This window comes from Cyprinus carpio, chromosome A9 (assembly GCF_018340385.1).
Source record: "Cyprinus carpio isolate SPL01 chromosome A9, ASM1834038v1, whole genome shotgun sequence".
Taxonomy (NCBI): domain Eukaryota; kingdom Metazoa; phylum Chordata; class Actinopteri; order Cypriniformes; family Cyprinidae; genus Cyprinus; species Cyprinus carpio.
The window spans coordinates 27,151,301-27,168,823 of record NC_056580.1 but is presented as its reverse complement, the minus strand read 5'-3'; the positions used below and the strand labels follow the sequence as shown (position 1 = coordinate 27,168,823).

The 17,523-nt window shown below is 36.5% G+C and overlaps 1 protein-coding gene across 2 annotated transcripts in view; it reads right to left on the bottom strand.

Annotated features, from left to right (window-relative positions):
* Positions 1–17,055, bottom strand: part of LOC109056806 (fidgetin) — a 60,884-nt gene extending 43,829 nt beyond the window's left edge. The window contains exons 1-2 of one of the 2 annotated variants that reach the window (XM_042764323.1): positions 16,872–17,055; positions 16,062–16,212 (exon numbers count right to left, since the gene is read on the bottom strand). In XM_042764323.1, coding sequence (XP_042620257.1) covers positions 16,062–16,086 — 25 coding nt within the window. In that variant the 5' untranslated portion in view covers positions 16,087–16,212; positions 16,872–17,055. The remainder of the gene's footprint in view (positions 1–16,061; positions 16,213–16,871) is intronic. The other variant, XM_042764324.1, reaches the window with a different exon arrangement.
* Between the last annotated feature and the right edge of the window lie 468 nt (positions 17,056–17,523).

Below are 17,523 nucleotides of genomic sequence, written 5' to 3'. Positions count from 1 at the left end.
ATTATATAGCCCTAATTGAGAGAAGAACAAATAAATGCTCCTCAAAAGCTTGATGATGATATTACTCACATCTGAACATGATTTTTATAAAATATTATGTATGGATAATTAAGTAAAGCCAAGTTGTTTCAGTCAAGTAAGTGTGAAACATTAATAACAATATCCAATTTATAACCTTCACTTTATATAAATCAGTAATAAATTTGCAAGAAAAAAAGACAAGTGAACCACAACCTGTGGAGGGATGTTTTTGCAATTATACTAAAAGGCCTTTTGCTTGTTAAAACAGTATAAACTACCAGTCATGCTATATCAACACAAGGCATGTTGTAGATTGTGTGCAACAGGTTTTCAGCAATGTCTGATCATGTTATTAACATAGAGGACTTTTGTCAATCAAATGAGATACAGTAGAGTCTGTAGGGTTAAATGTGAAAAGAAATGGTACCAAATAAATACTGTTACCAAAATCTAAACGCCATAAAATCCTATTTAAAACAAAAAATGGACAGCTTCTCAATTCCCAACTCTAGCTTTGGCAACATTTAGCTCTGAAGAAACCTGCAAAATAAACAAAATCTCTTTTATTAGGGTGTCACGCTGTAGACAAACATAAGGGTGTCTCGCAAACCCAAAGGCTCTGTTGTTTTGTTTTATTCATCGGTGTCTGAGCTGTGAAGGAGAGATGAAAGGAAAATCAGTTTTTCTCTCTCTCTCTCTGTGACTGGTCTCTCTAGTCTGCATGTCTCCAGTCATCTGTCACTGGTTTACATACATACAGTGACACCTCCAGTCTCCGTGGGAAGGCAGTGTCACCGCGCGCCCCAGCTAAAGGCTGACTGGGGGGGTACGGCTCTCCTCCAGGTACCCCTCGGGAGAGACATTAGGCCTTGGTGACAGCATGACAGGCCCACACACACACACACACAAATTTGTTCTCTGTTTCTCTCCCTTCACAACACACACACAAAGCCTGCGATGCTCGGGCCTCCTACACAACCCCAAGGTTGCATAAAGCATAGTTTTTGCATAAAGCGCTGACTTAGCTCCACATAAATTTTGTCAGACCCAAAATTATTTTTCAGCCCCCCTCCCGGCCTCCAAATGCAGAACTTTTTTGGAATGAATAATGGAAACAAAGAGGCGAAAGGCTTTGGGGAGCATTAAAACGTGGAAGAAATTCCGTCAGGGTATGGAATGAAAAAAAAAAAACAATGCCTTTACGAGCCAGACAGACTGGAATTTTAAAAAAAAAAAAAAAAAGACTTCGACAAATGCTAAATAGAACTTGAGGCAATTCTCTAGATATTGCTGTGAAATATAACTTATACACCGATATAAATATTGCATCGTTAACAAAAGCAAAAGATGTAATGCATCTAATCAAAAGAACTACACAGAGCTTGTTCTTGAGTGGACTCAGATATTTGACAGATAAATCAACAGATTGCACAGCTTTATATGTAATATAGATGTACATTTTTAGAGATTTACATAATAGATTTTCATTAGGGGTGCACGATAAATATCGGCCGATAATTAATGCACATCTCGTCAGTAAAGCCGGTTCTCTAATCAGCAGTAAATTCTATCAGGTGCGTGATTTCACAGAGCAGCTGTTACTACACAGAGCCGTTGTTAACTGACAAGCTGCGCAAATCCAGGTTCATTCTCAGCGTAGATTTGCACAGCTTGTCAGTTAACTACTGTTCTGTGTTCTAACAGCTGCTCTATGTGAAATCACATTTTATATTTAATATGTAAATCAAATCACATATGTGAATACATTCATATAAACTCCTACTCTAATCGTATTGCGATTTGTTTGGCATCTCAACCGATTTTAATCATCACCTATTTGAACTGAATTTCGACCGGCTCGCGCTTAATCGTTACATCCCTATTCCCTACTACTAATCAAATATCAATAAGACAAACTGATTACATTATTAACAACAATCAATTAGACATTTATATCCAGCTTTATCCACATATATAGAGTACACTCATGTAAAGCAATATAAACTATATATCAAATTCAACTGCAGGATTTTTTATATCAATCATAAAATCTAAACTATATCATCACCCAGCTCTAATCAGATGAATGTGACTATAAAGACTTCTAGACTTCTAGATCCTAGACTTCTGGGGGCCCTATGCAAAACTGTGTTGTGAGGTGGTTTGGGGTATGAGTGGTTATAATCGAATGAATGAAACGCTTTTGTCTGTGTTTCAGTCCATCTCAAATCGCACTCGCGGAAAGCGCTTGAGAAACAATGTCTCTTCCGCGGCTCGGTATGCTTTCAACTCGTTTTTTTAGTCTCAAGCAAACATTCACATTACATGATTTGACTGATTTTTACGTAGAAAGAGCGACGGCGCAATGAATTCAAAGAAATGATCGTTCATGTTTTCATAACCACTGGCCAAATTCAAAAACAAAATTTTTACCCAAAATAGGAAGGATTGGCCATTATGGAGCACTATAAACATGTAATGTCCGTTTCGTTTCATACTGATAGCCAGAGGGCGCACTCATGCAGAAAATCCACAGATGCATCACAGAAGTAATAGAACTGATGACGTTCCGGGAAATCCCTAATATGGACAAAGGCATCACTATTGCTGTGACTGAATAAAAAGATTCTCACTTGAGACAATAGTTTTCCTGTGTTCTTCAAGCCATCTCGGCTATTTTCATAATGATAAAGTATATTTGTAATCCACTGCTAATCAACATAGCGTTTTTTACAGAATAGAACATATTTTGTGCCACATTCTGTGATAAGAAGCCAGATGAGATGGCAAAAGGAAGTTATTTCAAACACTCGACTGAAGTTATTACAGCGGAAGATGTTTGGCCTGTTTCAAATGCACGTTATAAGCAGGGAGGCATTTCCTCATCTCAGCACATAAGACTCACAGGCACACACAAACAGAGGCAATTCTGAGGGAAATAAAACACAGAAAATATGTCAATGCAAAACCAAAAAACTGCAATTCACAAGCGCATATTGAAGTGTGGATGTCGCACCGAACAGTTCGATATCATATTGAGAATTGTGTCATCCCTAAATCATACCCATAAAACAAATCAAGCAATGCAATCAATGATTTCATAATCGATCACCGCTGCTATTTCCAAGAACTCAAGTACTTGTACAAAGCCTAGTGACCAGTGCTCAACCACTGCTATTTCCTCAGTAAAGAGCAGCGCTGCTGTCTATGGTCTCACACAAGAGTGTTACACAGCACATTAGCAGCTATTCTGGATGGTGAAAAGTAAAAGTCAACATTCCTCCCTGAGGTGATTTCACGATAATGAACACAAAAGAGGTGCCAGCCCTCATAAAGCTCACGGATGATGCTGAACTCTATATGAGCTCTTTCTCTTTTAAATTAACACAATTCCATGTGGACATTTAAAGGCATCGTCAAATAGGCCAGATCCTAAACATGCTTTACATAGCAACCTGTCTCTTAAAGGGGACGCCTCACCTAGATTTGGCATCTTTGTGCATATAAAAAAAAATAAAAATAATTGATAAATAATTTTGTAGTGATGATGACTTAAATGGCTTTGCAGAGGTACATAAGGAAATTTATGTTTTCAAAACGAATTTCAACAAATCTCAAATTAACAATATCGGCTAGATTTGGCAAAAAAAGTATGCAAATAAATAAATAATAAAAATCACACACACACACACACACACACATACATAATTCAAACTGAATTATCTTTCTATGCAGAGTTATAAAAAATATTTAACTGCTACCAATCTTACCTATCGCTTTGAATTATGATTTTACATGTTAAATCTAAATCATGTAAAAATCAAGGTTTTAAATTTCACTGTAAACTTTGCCAAACTTTACCAAATTTAAGGCAAAAGCAAAATATATACACAAAATATACAAAAGTCATACAAAAAATATTTTCTACTGCACATAAAAAGTCTTAACGTCCTAAAGCACCATCAAGAATGGAAATTTCACGTGAGTACTTTTTAAACAATGGAAAAAACAATATAGATTTACAATATTGAACATCATATTGGTCATCGGTCAAAATAATTCATATGTGTAGAACAATCAAAACTTGTAGATCAATTAATCCCTAGCATAAATCAAACAAAAAGCACACGAGACAAAAAATCTGTAAAAGAGACAACCAAACTTATTACCAACCCCCCCCCCCAAAAAAAATAACTCAATAGGGGAGCTGTGAACATCAGCTTTCCACAAACAAATGCCATAGAGATGATCTGCAAAACTCTCAGTGGAAATGTGGAGGTTCATATGGGAATCTCATTAAGAGAAACCTTCAGGCTCATTCCAAACCAAATTGGTTCTACTTAGGAGTGAGGAAACAGGGTCACCCTTAACGCCTGCTGAACGGGGTGAAAAAGGAAGGATGGGGGGGTGCAGAAGATGGGGGAGGGGTTTGTTCAGACATCCTAAAAAAATCAAACCGAGCCTAAGCCCAAGGGAATGATCATTATAATCCACTCCTGCTAGGCCTCTAAACACTAAACGTTCCACATATTAATCAACTAAAGCACAGAAGGGAAGTCTTTTGTTTAGTAGCAATTACACCACTGAATATACAATTAAAAACATCTACAGTTTGATCTTGTTCTGCTTATAATATGCTTGATTTGATCTTCACGCTCATGTTGAGAGTGCTCACTTAAAAACTTGGATTCTTTAACGTGCGTGTCTTAGCTCAGTATTAACATACACATTAGCATACAATACAATTTCTACAATTAAATTCATAAAATTTACATCTATTCCAAAATTATCTATATTGAAGGGCATGAATGAAGGGCACTTCACACAATCCATGCCACCAACAGATTCAGTTATGCCCTTTTATGCTAATTTGCAGTTTTATGGGCGCCATAATTTTGCGGTTATGTGTACGTAATACCACAAAATGACTGAAATTATCAATAAACATCAATACTTTGGGAAAGTTGTGAGTGATAGCACAACAATCAATTATATATACATATATATGATTACATTTACATTAATGCATTTGGCAGAGGCTTTTATCCATTGCATTCAAGGTACACATTTACATTTTCAGTTCTGATTATATTATAATGGAAACAAAGATATTTAAATGTTAAAAGCTAAAGACTACACAGAATAAAATAATATAAATGAACTACAGCATGTTATATAAAAGTGTGGGATACTACGAGTGGCTGTGCTCAATCCATTTTGCTTTTGTAATCCCACACATTTCAGAGTGAAAACAGGATATTCAATTAGAAATTTCCAAAAATTTCATAAGCACCAATGTATGACATTGATGAAATATAACAAAGAATATTATTTGGAGCGTGTGAGCCCATACATCATGCAGGCATGTCCATTAAGAAAGTAAAAAGGTCAATTTAGATCTCTTGTTGACTTTAACAAGAAGATGCACACAGGTTTTGGAGCCAAAAATCAACAAATGGCGAGGCTGACAGCCCTTCAGGGCACTAAATGCAGGGTAATGGCTATGAGAGAGAGGTAGGCCGTGAAAGGCTGGGGTGAGTCGGGGTCAGCGGTGAGCTGGTGAGCGCGACAGCTGAAAAGCGCAGCTCTGCAGACTGCTGGGATGAGCTAATTACATTAGCACCCATCATTAGCACAGCCAGCCTGCCACCTCAGCAGCCAGCACTCGTACAGCCGCGCATTCTGGTGGCTTTACTACCTGAAACCCACTCCTAATGGAGATCCCGGACATGATGGACCTCTCCAGGCAGCTGTCCAGTTCGTTTAAGCGATCCAACATTGTGCCATAGAAATAAACAGCTCATTAAGTCGGTTTGTAGGCCATTGTTTTGTGAATGGCTGCTAGCATTCCTAACTTACAAACACCAAACTTGGTCACACTTTAGTTCAGCACAAATTCACAACTATTAACTACAACTTTTGCCTCAAACTCATAATTTGTTGCTTAGTAATAGTTAGTAAGGTAACTGTTAAGTTTAGGTATTGGGTATGGTAAAAGGATCCAGAATACGGCATTAATATGTGCTTCATAAGCACTAATAAACCAATATGCTAGTAATTTGCATGCTAATAAGCAGCTACTTAATAGTGAGAATTCGTCCCTAAACTAAAGTGTTACCCATGATTTCTACAGGTTCAGCAGCTCTTTTTATCACTCCATAAATCAGACAATACTATAAACAGCTAGAAAAAACAAAACATGTTTTCACAAAAAAAAATAATAAATAATAATAATAATCTTCCCACTAATCTGAAAGAATGGCTCATGTGCATATTTAAACACATGCTAATTTCCAGAATAGAAATATGAACATTGGATAAAGCCAAGTATGTTTGTTTTTGTTCATTCATTTATTTTTATTTATTTATTTTATTATTATTATTGTATTTAATTTTTTTAAATATTAGAGTTAAAATGTTTGGATTTCTCTTTTTATCACTCCATAAATCAGACAATACTATAAAAGGCTAGAAAACAAACAAACAAGATTTCACAAAGAAAAAAAAAATCTTTCCACTAATCTGAAAGAAGTCAAGTTATGGAAGCAACTTAAAATCAAAAAATTGATCAATGCATGAAAGAAATGGTTTCGCTTGTAATGTCTTGCCTTAAGTACACACTTGACACTTAAAAAACAAATATATATATATATATATATATATATATATATATATATATATATATATATATATATACACACACACACATATACATATACACACATATTATATATATACATACATACACATATACATATACATATATATATATACATACACATATACATATACATATATATATATATATATATACATACACATATACATATATATATATATATATATATATATATACATACACATATATATATATACACACATACATATACATACACACATACATTTGTAAAGCACTGGATTATCCTAAAACAGGCATTCATTTATAAATAATTTGTGTTGCATTTCCTGCAAAAACTGTTACGGGGACATTAAATGAATGGCATCATATCAGATTTTGTTCATACCGCCCACCCTAAATCTTAGCCAGCATGAACCGGTACAAATGCAATGCAAAATCTAGTGTCCTTCCTAAGGCCTGACGGCTCAAACCTCCACAGCACTCTTCCCATCTGCGTTCGCTCCTGCCGGCAGGCCTCACACGGCTCCTCTCCGCCACACTCAAGGTTTCTCCTATCAATCCTTGGCACGCCGCCAACCTGTCAGCCAGCCGCGCTCCGCCGAGGACAAATAGAGCGCCGGGAAGTTTTAGCACGATAGCTCACGTCTCCCCATGATCATCAGCCTAATTAAGATCTGACTGCTTTTATGTGATCTTTAGTAGTACATCAAAATATCAATTTGAGACAATTAGCTGCTGAACGTGATAACTCAATTCATCATTCCTGAAGGATTTTTTTCATTCTTCCTTTCACAGGCACAGAAGACAGGCGGAGAAAAAAAAACGGCCAAAATATTGGCTCTCACATTCAAATCACTGAATGTTTTCTGCCATGCATATCAATGGACACGTTCATTTTTTTTTTTTTTTATAGGATGATTTTTTGAAGATTTTTTTTAATTTTTTGTTTTCTTTTTATGTTATATTTTTCTCTCTAAGTGTAGGTTCTTATAATGACTGTGATCTCCACTCTCCATGTTTTCCCCAGTTTAGGGTAATTCACATGAATTTAAATGTCACGAAACATCAAATAAATGAATTAAAGAAAGAGAATTTAGCACCCTACAATAAAAGAAAGTTATGCTTATGAGAATGAACCAGGGTGGCTTTCCCATCAAGGCTGTAATAGTAGGGACGGACCGGACCGTTTTTGTGCTTTACATCAGTTGAAAACCTCTGAAAATCTAGAGCAAGCAAATTCAAGTATATTATATATAACTTTTATAAAAGACACTAAAAAAGTGATGCAATGTGGGTCGGCTAAAGCCTTGGAGTCTTGAGCATGCAGTCAACAGTGAACTTTTTGCATATTCAGCGTTTAACAGAAAAAAAAAAAAAAAAAAAACTTTCGTCCTAAACTCTACAAGAGCTTCTTTTTGCTTCAATTCAATGACAGTTTCTTAGTCACATTCATTCCTCTAATGTTTCTAATCTTTATGCATTTACAGACACTTCACCTCTCTGAACACACAACAGAATGTCTGTTCAGTGGGACTGAAATTGCTCGTCTCATTTCTCAAGGTTGTTCAACGATAAAGGACCTATTTCTCGGTCGGAAGAAAGGTGTGGACAATTCTTGTGTGCCCCTGCTATACTAAGCCCAGGTGACATCAGTGATTAACAGTTATTTAAATTTACATTTTAGACCGATCACAGCAACATAAATGCATCTAAGGATTTCGAAAACCAAGCATCGGAGAAAATAAAGGGCCCTTTCTTTAAAACGGCCAAGCTTTTATTGCCAAAGCATCTCTTGGCACAGAATCCCCCAACCAGCCGCCAATTCAGACCAAAACAAGATGTCGCAGGTACATGCAACTCACAATACTTGTGATGCATCAAAAGTAGGCTGCGCTTCAAAACCAGACAGTCTTGCATCAAAGGTCGGAGCAGAAATAATTATTGTGGCACGTTAAATATTCAGAAAAGTGCAGATTGTCTTTCATGGCGAGGTGCAAGGTTCGCTCTCAGCACGTCTCCTTCCACTAAAGAAGAGAACGTGTCTTGTTCTGCAAAGCCCATTAAAAATCAAAAAGTTTAGTATGTCTAATTAAAATGTAAACAGAGTAATGAAGACATCAGTGATTTAAGGCGATGTCTCTCTCCTTGCCACTGGGGGTATGATAATTACTCAAGCAAATGTGGGAACGCAGGAGAATCTGCGCGCTGCCTAGATTAACAGTTCTGCTGCTAAAACTGGTTTTTCCCACCAGGGGATTGAGTGTTCGCAACCAATCCCCAGCAGGCAGTGCGCTGCCACTTCGCTTTATGTATCCAGACAGCTTTAGTGACCAGGGACAGTGAAACAAAAGCTCCGACTCATTGTTTGAAATGGCAGAAAAAAGAAAGGATGAGAGTGTCGCTTATGTTCCGTTCGAATAATTCACATCGTTTGTTTGAAACGTGGGCGCTGCATTAAAAGAGCTTTTGCTTTTTCCTCAGCGCTGTGGTGGGTTAAACAAAATAATAGAGCCCATTTGCATGTTTTCTTCTGAAATATATCTGAATGATGTGGATTAATATCTACAGTGATTTTAATATAGTTTAATTGCTTGTCTCGGTTTTAAACAGCATTAGAGCTGTTTGTTTGCTTCAGTTCAGTGAATCAGTTCAAACTTTGTTTCAGTGAACTGATTCAAACTCTGATTCAACAATTAGCCTAACTATAATCCTTCATAGTGTTCATTCAGTAAAAACAGTAAGGAAAACACTGGTTATTTTTAACTAGGTCTTTACTGTATTTTACCTCTGGCATAAATCATTGTAAATAATTTCAGTGAATCGGTTAAAACTGTCAGTTTCAATGAACTGATTCAAAGTCTGATTCAACTATTTACTTGCAATGTCACTTATTGTTTACAGAAGTGTTTTTCATGCATTAAAATATTTACTAAAAAACAGATTTAATAAGTAAACTGCTTTTTCTGATTATGGAATGTTATAAATGCATATAAATGGAAATAACTCTCATCCTTCATAGTGTTCAATCAGTAAAAACAGTAAGGAAAACACTGGTTATTTTAACTAGATCTTTACTGTATTTCACTTCAGACATAAAACATTAAATCATTTCACTGAATCAGTTCAAACTGACCGTTTTAAAGAATTGATTAAAAATCTGATTCAACAATTTATTTGTGACGACACTTAATTTACAAAAGTCTTGTGGCATTTTTAATATTAAAATGTTTTGATTTTCTGTGGAAAATCTTGATAACCTAGATCTTTATTGCATGCAACTTATTATAAACTCTTATTAAATAAATCACACTCATAAGTCATTTCAGGGCAAATGCATAAATATTAAAATATCAAATATGTGACCCTGGACCACAAAACCAGCCTTAAGTGTCAATTTTTAAAAATTGAGATTTATACATCATATGAAAGCTGAAAAAATAGGCTTTCCATTGATGTATGGTATTTGTTAGGATATGACAATATTTGGCTGAGAGACAACTATTAGAAAATCTGGAATCTGGGGGTGCAAAAAAAAAAAATCTAAATATTGAGAAAATTGCCTTTAAAGTTGTCCAAATGAAGACCTTAGCAATGCATATTACTAATAATCAAAAATGAATTTTTGATACATTTACGGTAGTATATTTGTATGCATTTTTGGCTATTGCTACAAATATACTGATGCAACTTAAGACTGGTTTTGTGGTCCAGGGTCACATATCATAAAAAGGGTAATATTTTCAGATATTTTTCACTAAATAACAGTCTAACCTGAACTCTACAAACAGAGAAATCACTCATGCAATCATGCATTTCTCCCCCAAATCAATTGCTCCTCTGAACAAAAGCAAGGAGATTCTATCAGTTATCATCCATCCTTACAGAATGAAACCTTTTAAAACAGAGCTAACTGTCAACAGAATGGGATTTTGTTTTGTTTTGGTCGTTATTATGTCGAGAGAGAGAGAGAGAGAGTGAGAGATTGTGTGTGTGTGTGTGTGTGTGTGTGTGTGTGTGTGTGTGTGTGTGTGTGTGTGTGTGTGTGTGCACGTGTGCGTGCACGTGTGCGTGTGTGAGAGAGAGAGAGAGAGAGAGAGATGGCTGCCGACGTATCATAATAAACAGGAGTCCGCTGGCGTCCTCACTGCTGACTGTCAATCACGGTTACACAGCGGCACTACCTTGATCAGATCACATCGCCGGCTAAGTACAGATCAAACCATCCTGACAAATGTTAAAAACACCAAATTTACATGGAGCCAGTCAGCGTGACCTCGACGAAAGAGGAAAGACATTGAGACAAACACCTTTCAGTGTCTTTTCTTACAAGATTATCGACTAAAAATAACCCACGGTGCTCTAAATGAATCAAATCAAGCATTCTGCAAATCAATATGTGTGGTGCGTTCAAGTCCTCATTTGTAGATTCGCCTCATGGAGAGGCGGATAAACTCGTGAGAGATGAGGGCACTTCACCACCATTCAGGTTTATGATGAAACGCCACATCTTTTACATCATCTGACAGTCTTTTTGTCCAGTATCTCAACATTTACCGGCTTGAAATTTTTGATTTATGCTACGGTACTGGAGGATAATCTCAAGAGCAAATTCGCTGTGCTTTTTAAAAAACATACATCCCGTATTCTGTCAGTCACCGACCGAGAAGTAGAGAGAGGCCGACAGACAGAAAGTGTCTAAATGAGCCGGTGGAGAAGAGCGGGAGGGGGATGTCAAGGATTCATGGTCCTTCATCTTTGCAGTAGTGCAAACACATCTCTCAGTATAGCAACAGACAGCTGCAAATGCACTCTAACTTAGATCAGTGAAAGAATTGTCAGCGCACAGCGAATCATACAAAGATAACACAGCCAGCTGCCACGAGAGAGAGCGAGGGAGAGATAGATCCCTGTGTGGAAATGAAATTTGTTGCGTTTTGCGTGCGTCCATCTCCCTTGGGGTCCTCCTCTGCGTTCGGATGAAAAGCACGCGAGATGACGCTTAACATATTTGCTTAAAGATGACAAGCCGCTACTGATTTCATTTGAGCCGGGCTTTTGTCTGAGACGGAGACAGGGGGTACCGAATAAGATTTGTTTCACAGACTGACAAATGTATCCGTCAGTACGGATGAGTGTTTCATCAATTTGAAACGGCCCCCGAGATCCCCCAAGGTGCTCATCCGCCAGCGAGCCGAGTTAGTCTGAAGGTTTCCTTTAATTGTCACCATTAGATTGAGATAAAACCTGTCATTCTCATTTATACAAACAATCCCAGGAGGCCCGGGCCACTTACACGTCTAACACACCGACGGCATCACTTTCTACAAACGATGGGCTTCGAAATCTCATGATAGAGACTTTGCTATATCCTAGTGTATATATGGACTACTGTACATTATTTACATGAAGAAAAATTGCAATGCGAAAATATACAATGAGCTCTTTCCCATTTACTGATGTGCGCCACAGGTTTGTGTACATTATAAAAAGTGAGTTTTCAAGCCAAAACAAAGCTTAAACATTTTTACAAGAAAATACAATTTCACATTTTTTGTTTGTTTGTTTTTAACTCGAGTGTGACATGCGTTTTTGCACTACAGCCAAATTTACAGACATTAGATTTTGTGTCCATGAACTTCTAAATAAAAAGTTCTGTTTGTAAGTTTTGTTTCATTTAATAGATTATCCAAACATATTACCACATGGCTATTTCATATATAATATATATTTTTTTGCATTTCAAGCAAAAATAGCTATAGTGTGATATATACTAAAATTGCTCATACCATAATATAAGCTTTTGGCCATGTACCGCCCACCCCTAACCTGTACATAACTTGCTAAAGATTCAAATACAGGTTAAAATTTCTTTCTTGCACTCTTCATCCAATGTTATAACTAGGGTCCTTTTAGGAACATTTCATGGTGAGCACAAGATATATATATTCTCCATATCATGCCATGATGAGTAATAGCTCACAATCCTAGTCTGATGCATTTGCTTCGAAAGCCTCAGCATGTCAAATACAGATCAATAGAACAACTCAATGTGAATACACGCAACTCACTCATTTGCTTTTTTAAAAATTCATTTTGCTAGTATAACCAGCTTGATTTAGGCTTATTAAATAATATAGAGTAACTGACCTGAAAAAATCCAGATCAAATGTTTTAGCTTATTTGTTAAATCTTTTTCACAGTGTACATGACTGACTACACATACCCTCCATACATTAATGGCCACACATGAATATGTAAAAGAGCATTTGTAACCCCAGCTGAACAGAAGGAAATTGAAATCTGCATATTGAAAAATATTATACAACAGATACGACTGGTCATGTCATATTTGAGAATTCAACCGCTGTTTACTGTTGCCAACATTAATACATCAGACCAACAAGCAAGCCAAAACTGAATGCAAGTTTGATTCATGTGTATTAAAGCTATTGTATATTACAAAACATATAAACAGGCCTTTGTTTTTGGATGCATATATCTTTTATATGCAGTTAATGTAATGCTGCAAAAATATTTGACTTCACTAAAACAAATTAATTTTAAAGCACAAAAAAAATAATGAGATGATTAAAAAAAAATGCATATAAATTAATCACAGAACAATTGGAAAAACCACTGAACAATTTTTAGATGCATTTTCATTGCAGGCCACTTAATGCACAATAAATTATTTTTTCTAATAAAAAGCTTAATTTGATCTATCTATCTATCTATCTATCTATCTATCTATCTATCTATCTATCTAGTGTGAACGTTTACATGAATTTACATCTTAGATGATGCAGTGTACAATGCTGCAAAATATTTGCCTTTACCAATGCAATTTTTTTTTTCCCAAATACACAAACTCAAATAATAAGGTTATTTATAAATGCATGTAAAATAATCACAGAACATTTGCACAAAAAAGCTTTATTGACATGATTTTGGATGCATTTTCATTGCATAAAACTGTTGAAACTGCACAATATATTTATTTTTCTAACAGAAAAGCTGTCTAATTCAAAATATGTTTATACTGCATGAAACACATTTGTGCAAAAATTGCCAAAAAATAATGTGTTAAAGCCAATTAACTGCATGATGCATGCAGCTAAATACAAATAATAGTTCATTCAAATGTTACAAGAATACAAACTAATGAACATTAAAGCTAACGCTAAAACTAAATGTTTGCATCTTGTCAAAATGTTGCCAACCTAAGCCTTAATCTAACTGCACGCACACATCTGCTAATTGCCGCATCAGCCGTGCGATTCTGAGCCTCTTCCATAGGTCTGTGTATATAGCGATCCGCCTGTAGTCCTGTGCTAGAATGTCAACACCAGATACATCAAGCAAAGAGGGTGCTGAAAAGGGGAGGGGTCAGCATCTGTCATCACGCACACCACAAAACTCAACATGAGGTTTCATGTCAACCCTGCGGACTCACACGCGCAGCTACACATACACACACGCGAGCTCACGCCAGCTGACGTGCCATGCAATCAGGAGTGTGTGAAGCTGTCGTGTCATTTAACATGCTCATAAAGCCCAGCCTGGGGTTAAAACGGGACCGAATTAATGATAACAGCACTTCCACACGTAAACCGCTTGCTGCGCCCACAAGGCATCACTCCGATCACATCACTTTGTCAAAATAGTATCATATTAAAAGCTTAAAGTAATACTTATTAATAACATTTACACCTCAAACTCATATCTGCAAAGCTAACTCGGGTCACCGATGCCTCTGCTAACTGTAGTGCATTACACGTCTAATGGTTTAATAAACCTCAAAAACACATGCCCAATGTCCACTTTGATTAAAACACATCACAAAAAACTCTACAGTAATGAAATCACTCAACATGTAGTGCATTTTTCTATTGATAGAGTTGAAGAGGCTTGGAAAACACACTTCAGTCTTCACCAGGCAATTTTGATTGTGTTTTTAAATAACAAAATGCAAATGCAAGGGGTTTTCTGAAAATAACATTATAAATGAAAAATGGATGAGAGATGTTTTTTTTTTCTTTTTTGAGTTAGTTGGTTGAGAGTGAGAACCAAAAGTTTGAATATGAAAATGCAATACATTTCAAACAAATCAACATGCAATTGCCTTAAAAAAAAACAAAAAAAACAAGCACTACAAGTTGGCGATGACGATGGCATAACGTTCAGCACATCAATTCCTGACCTCAAGTTTCAAGTCTGACAGCATCCACAGAACTATAAGAGTCGGTGCTAAAGGAGGACAGAAAAATCCACAAGTATGCAGAAGAAAGAACGTGTATAGAAAAATAGCAAAATGTGCATAATGCTGGGCACACATCAAAAATTCATGCAAATATGTGCTCAAGAACTACATAAAATGTAGTAATATACAACCCCAACTGATGGATGAAGTCCTATATTAAGGCTGAAAAATGTATGCGGCCACATAGTCATTCCTTCTGGTAACGTCTTTATGCCCCCTTAGTATTTGATACTAAAAAGTGAATATGTACACGGAGCTAATCTTGCCCTTAAAATGACTTTAAACTGAGTGTATTCAGATTGATTTAGTCTATTAAATAGCATAATTGACTTGAAAAAAAACAAACAAACTTGTTTTGTATAAGTTACTACATAAAGTACATTTTTCAAGCTGTTTGAAAAAGATTTTGGGTGTACTGAAAACAGAGATTTTGAATAATGTGAATGTAAATCACTGCAGACTGAAGTTATGCAAATACAATTATGCAAATATGCAACTCCATAAACTGCTAATAAACTCAAATCTAAAGGATTTTTATCTAAATATAATTACGTTTAGATACAAATGCAAGCCAAAACAACTATATCCTAGAAAAAAAGTTATATTTTTATCATATAAAGTATTTGTTATATTAATATATAAATAATTAATTTTGGTCTGTATAGGGGTTTGTATATTTAATTTTGGTATGTATATGGGATCGTATATGACAACATTAAATGATGCTTTTTCATCTTTAAATACATTAATTATAATACACATTTAAAGTCCTCGCTTTTAACTGAAGAGTAAGTTCAGTTCGAGTCGCTATCATCATTGTGACATTGTGTCATTTAGTTCTGACAGACATCGGCGACTGAGGAAAACACATCGGACACATAATTAGCGTGTCAATATGCCAATTTACGAAACTTTTATTCAAAAACGTAAAATCAGGTTATATACATTAGGAGTGCTTTATGCGAGTGAAATTGCATAATATTTCATTATTATTAACATAGAATCTAACAACAGGTTACATGATTACTGCCCCTGTTCAAAGTCTAGCACGCATCGCATGACTAAAACAAAGCACATCATGCACGTACAAGCACACTTTGTAAGCGTGTATGGAAAAATATAAACAATAAATCAACGTACCATGTACACTGGAGCTAGTGATCATCTTCTCAAAGGCGAAAACAGGAGAAAGGAAACCGTGAATTCCAAAGGTTGCTTACAGCCACTTTTTCCTCTCAGCTATCGAATTACGCTGAAAACCAGGGGCCTTTTCGTCAGGTACTCACTTAACCTACATGCATACAATTAAGAAGGTAAAACCAACAAAAGCTCTTGGACAACATGTGAGAGGAGGAGAGAGAGGAGGAGAGAAAGGGAGCGATGGGAATGGGGGAAAACACATGACCACGACAGCGAGCTCATGTCACTTTTCCTCCCAGGCTGAGGAAAACCTCCCTGGGTTTCAAAGAAACAAGATTCTCCACATGGAGACATGCATCGCATGCCTATTTACTTCAAAAACACATTTCCAATGCTGAAGAGTCAAGTAGGCTATTCAAAAAATGCATGACACGCGAAAAAGAAAAGCTGCAAAAACTTCCCCAGATGATAATCGTGTATAATGCGGTTCCTGTGCTGCGGAAAGTTACTTTGTAAAGATTTCAACCCCACCCACTCTCACTTTCCAATGCAAAATCTAACACTGACATAATTAATCATATTCAGCTATATCTGACCAACTTCATCCGCCCGAGCTTTAACATCCCGCTGCACGCGCGATCACATCCCGCATTAAAAACATTCTGTATATTTATATACAGACAGCGCGAGCGCTTCATTTCAGCGCGGTGATGCATGGACTGGACATGCGTTGCGATAAAGCCAGGCGCTCCTCTCCTGTAGTCCAGTTAAATTCCTAACCTCGGTGGAAATAGCCGGGTTAACTCTTACCTGTTAGTATGACAGGATAACCTCTCGGGTTAGAGCGGCATCGATCCGACGGGCTCGCTGGTGAATGCTCGTGCGGGTTAAGCGACTTGAAACCATTCCAAGTTAGTGTGGGGAAGACTGACCACTGCCTCTGCCATGTTGGAATTTCAAACCCCAAACAGCTGCTCTAGAGAAGCCCAGCGTGCCGCAGATTGCGCATGCGCGCTGTTGTAGAGCCAAATTCAAAGCAGCGCAGCGCGCTCGGTTGGATTTGCTTAAACACAGGGTGTCTTGTCACACTTACACTACTGACAGGACTTATTCATTTACGGAATGTTTTTGTCTCTATACACGATTTCCAAATAACACACGAGGTAAAATAACATGCAATATTATTGATATACTGTAAAATACACGACATAGTAAGCGAGAAACATTTCAGTATGCACAGCGGCCATATGACGGTAATTAATTTTAACTGAATTTCAATAAAGTAGGGCCACAACAGACAGTACAAAGTCAAAGTGCATTTAGAACTACATTAATATAAATAAAAGAAACAAAAATATTATAGAAAAAATATCTGCATATCGCGACTGTAGCGATGGCTACTTCTGTTGATTTTGTCACATGCTCGAAAATCATTTCCAATAAACACTGCAATATTAAAATA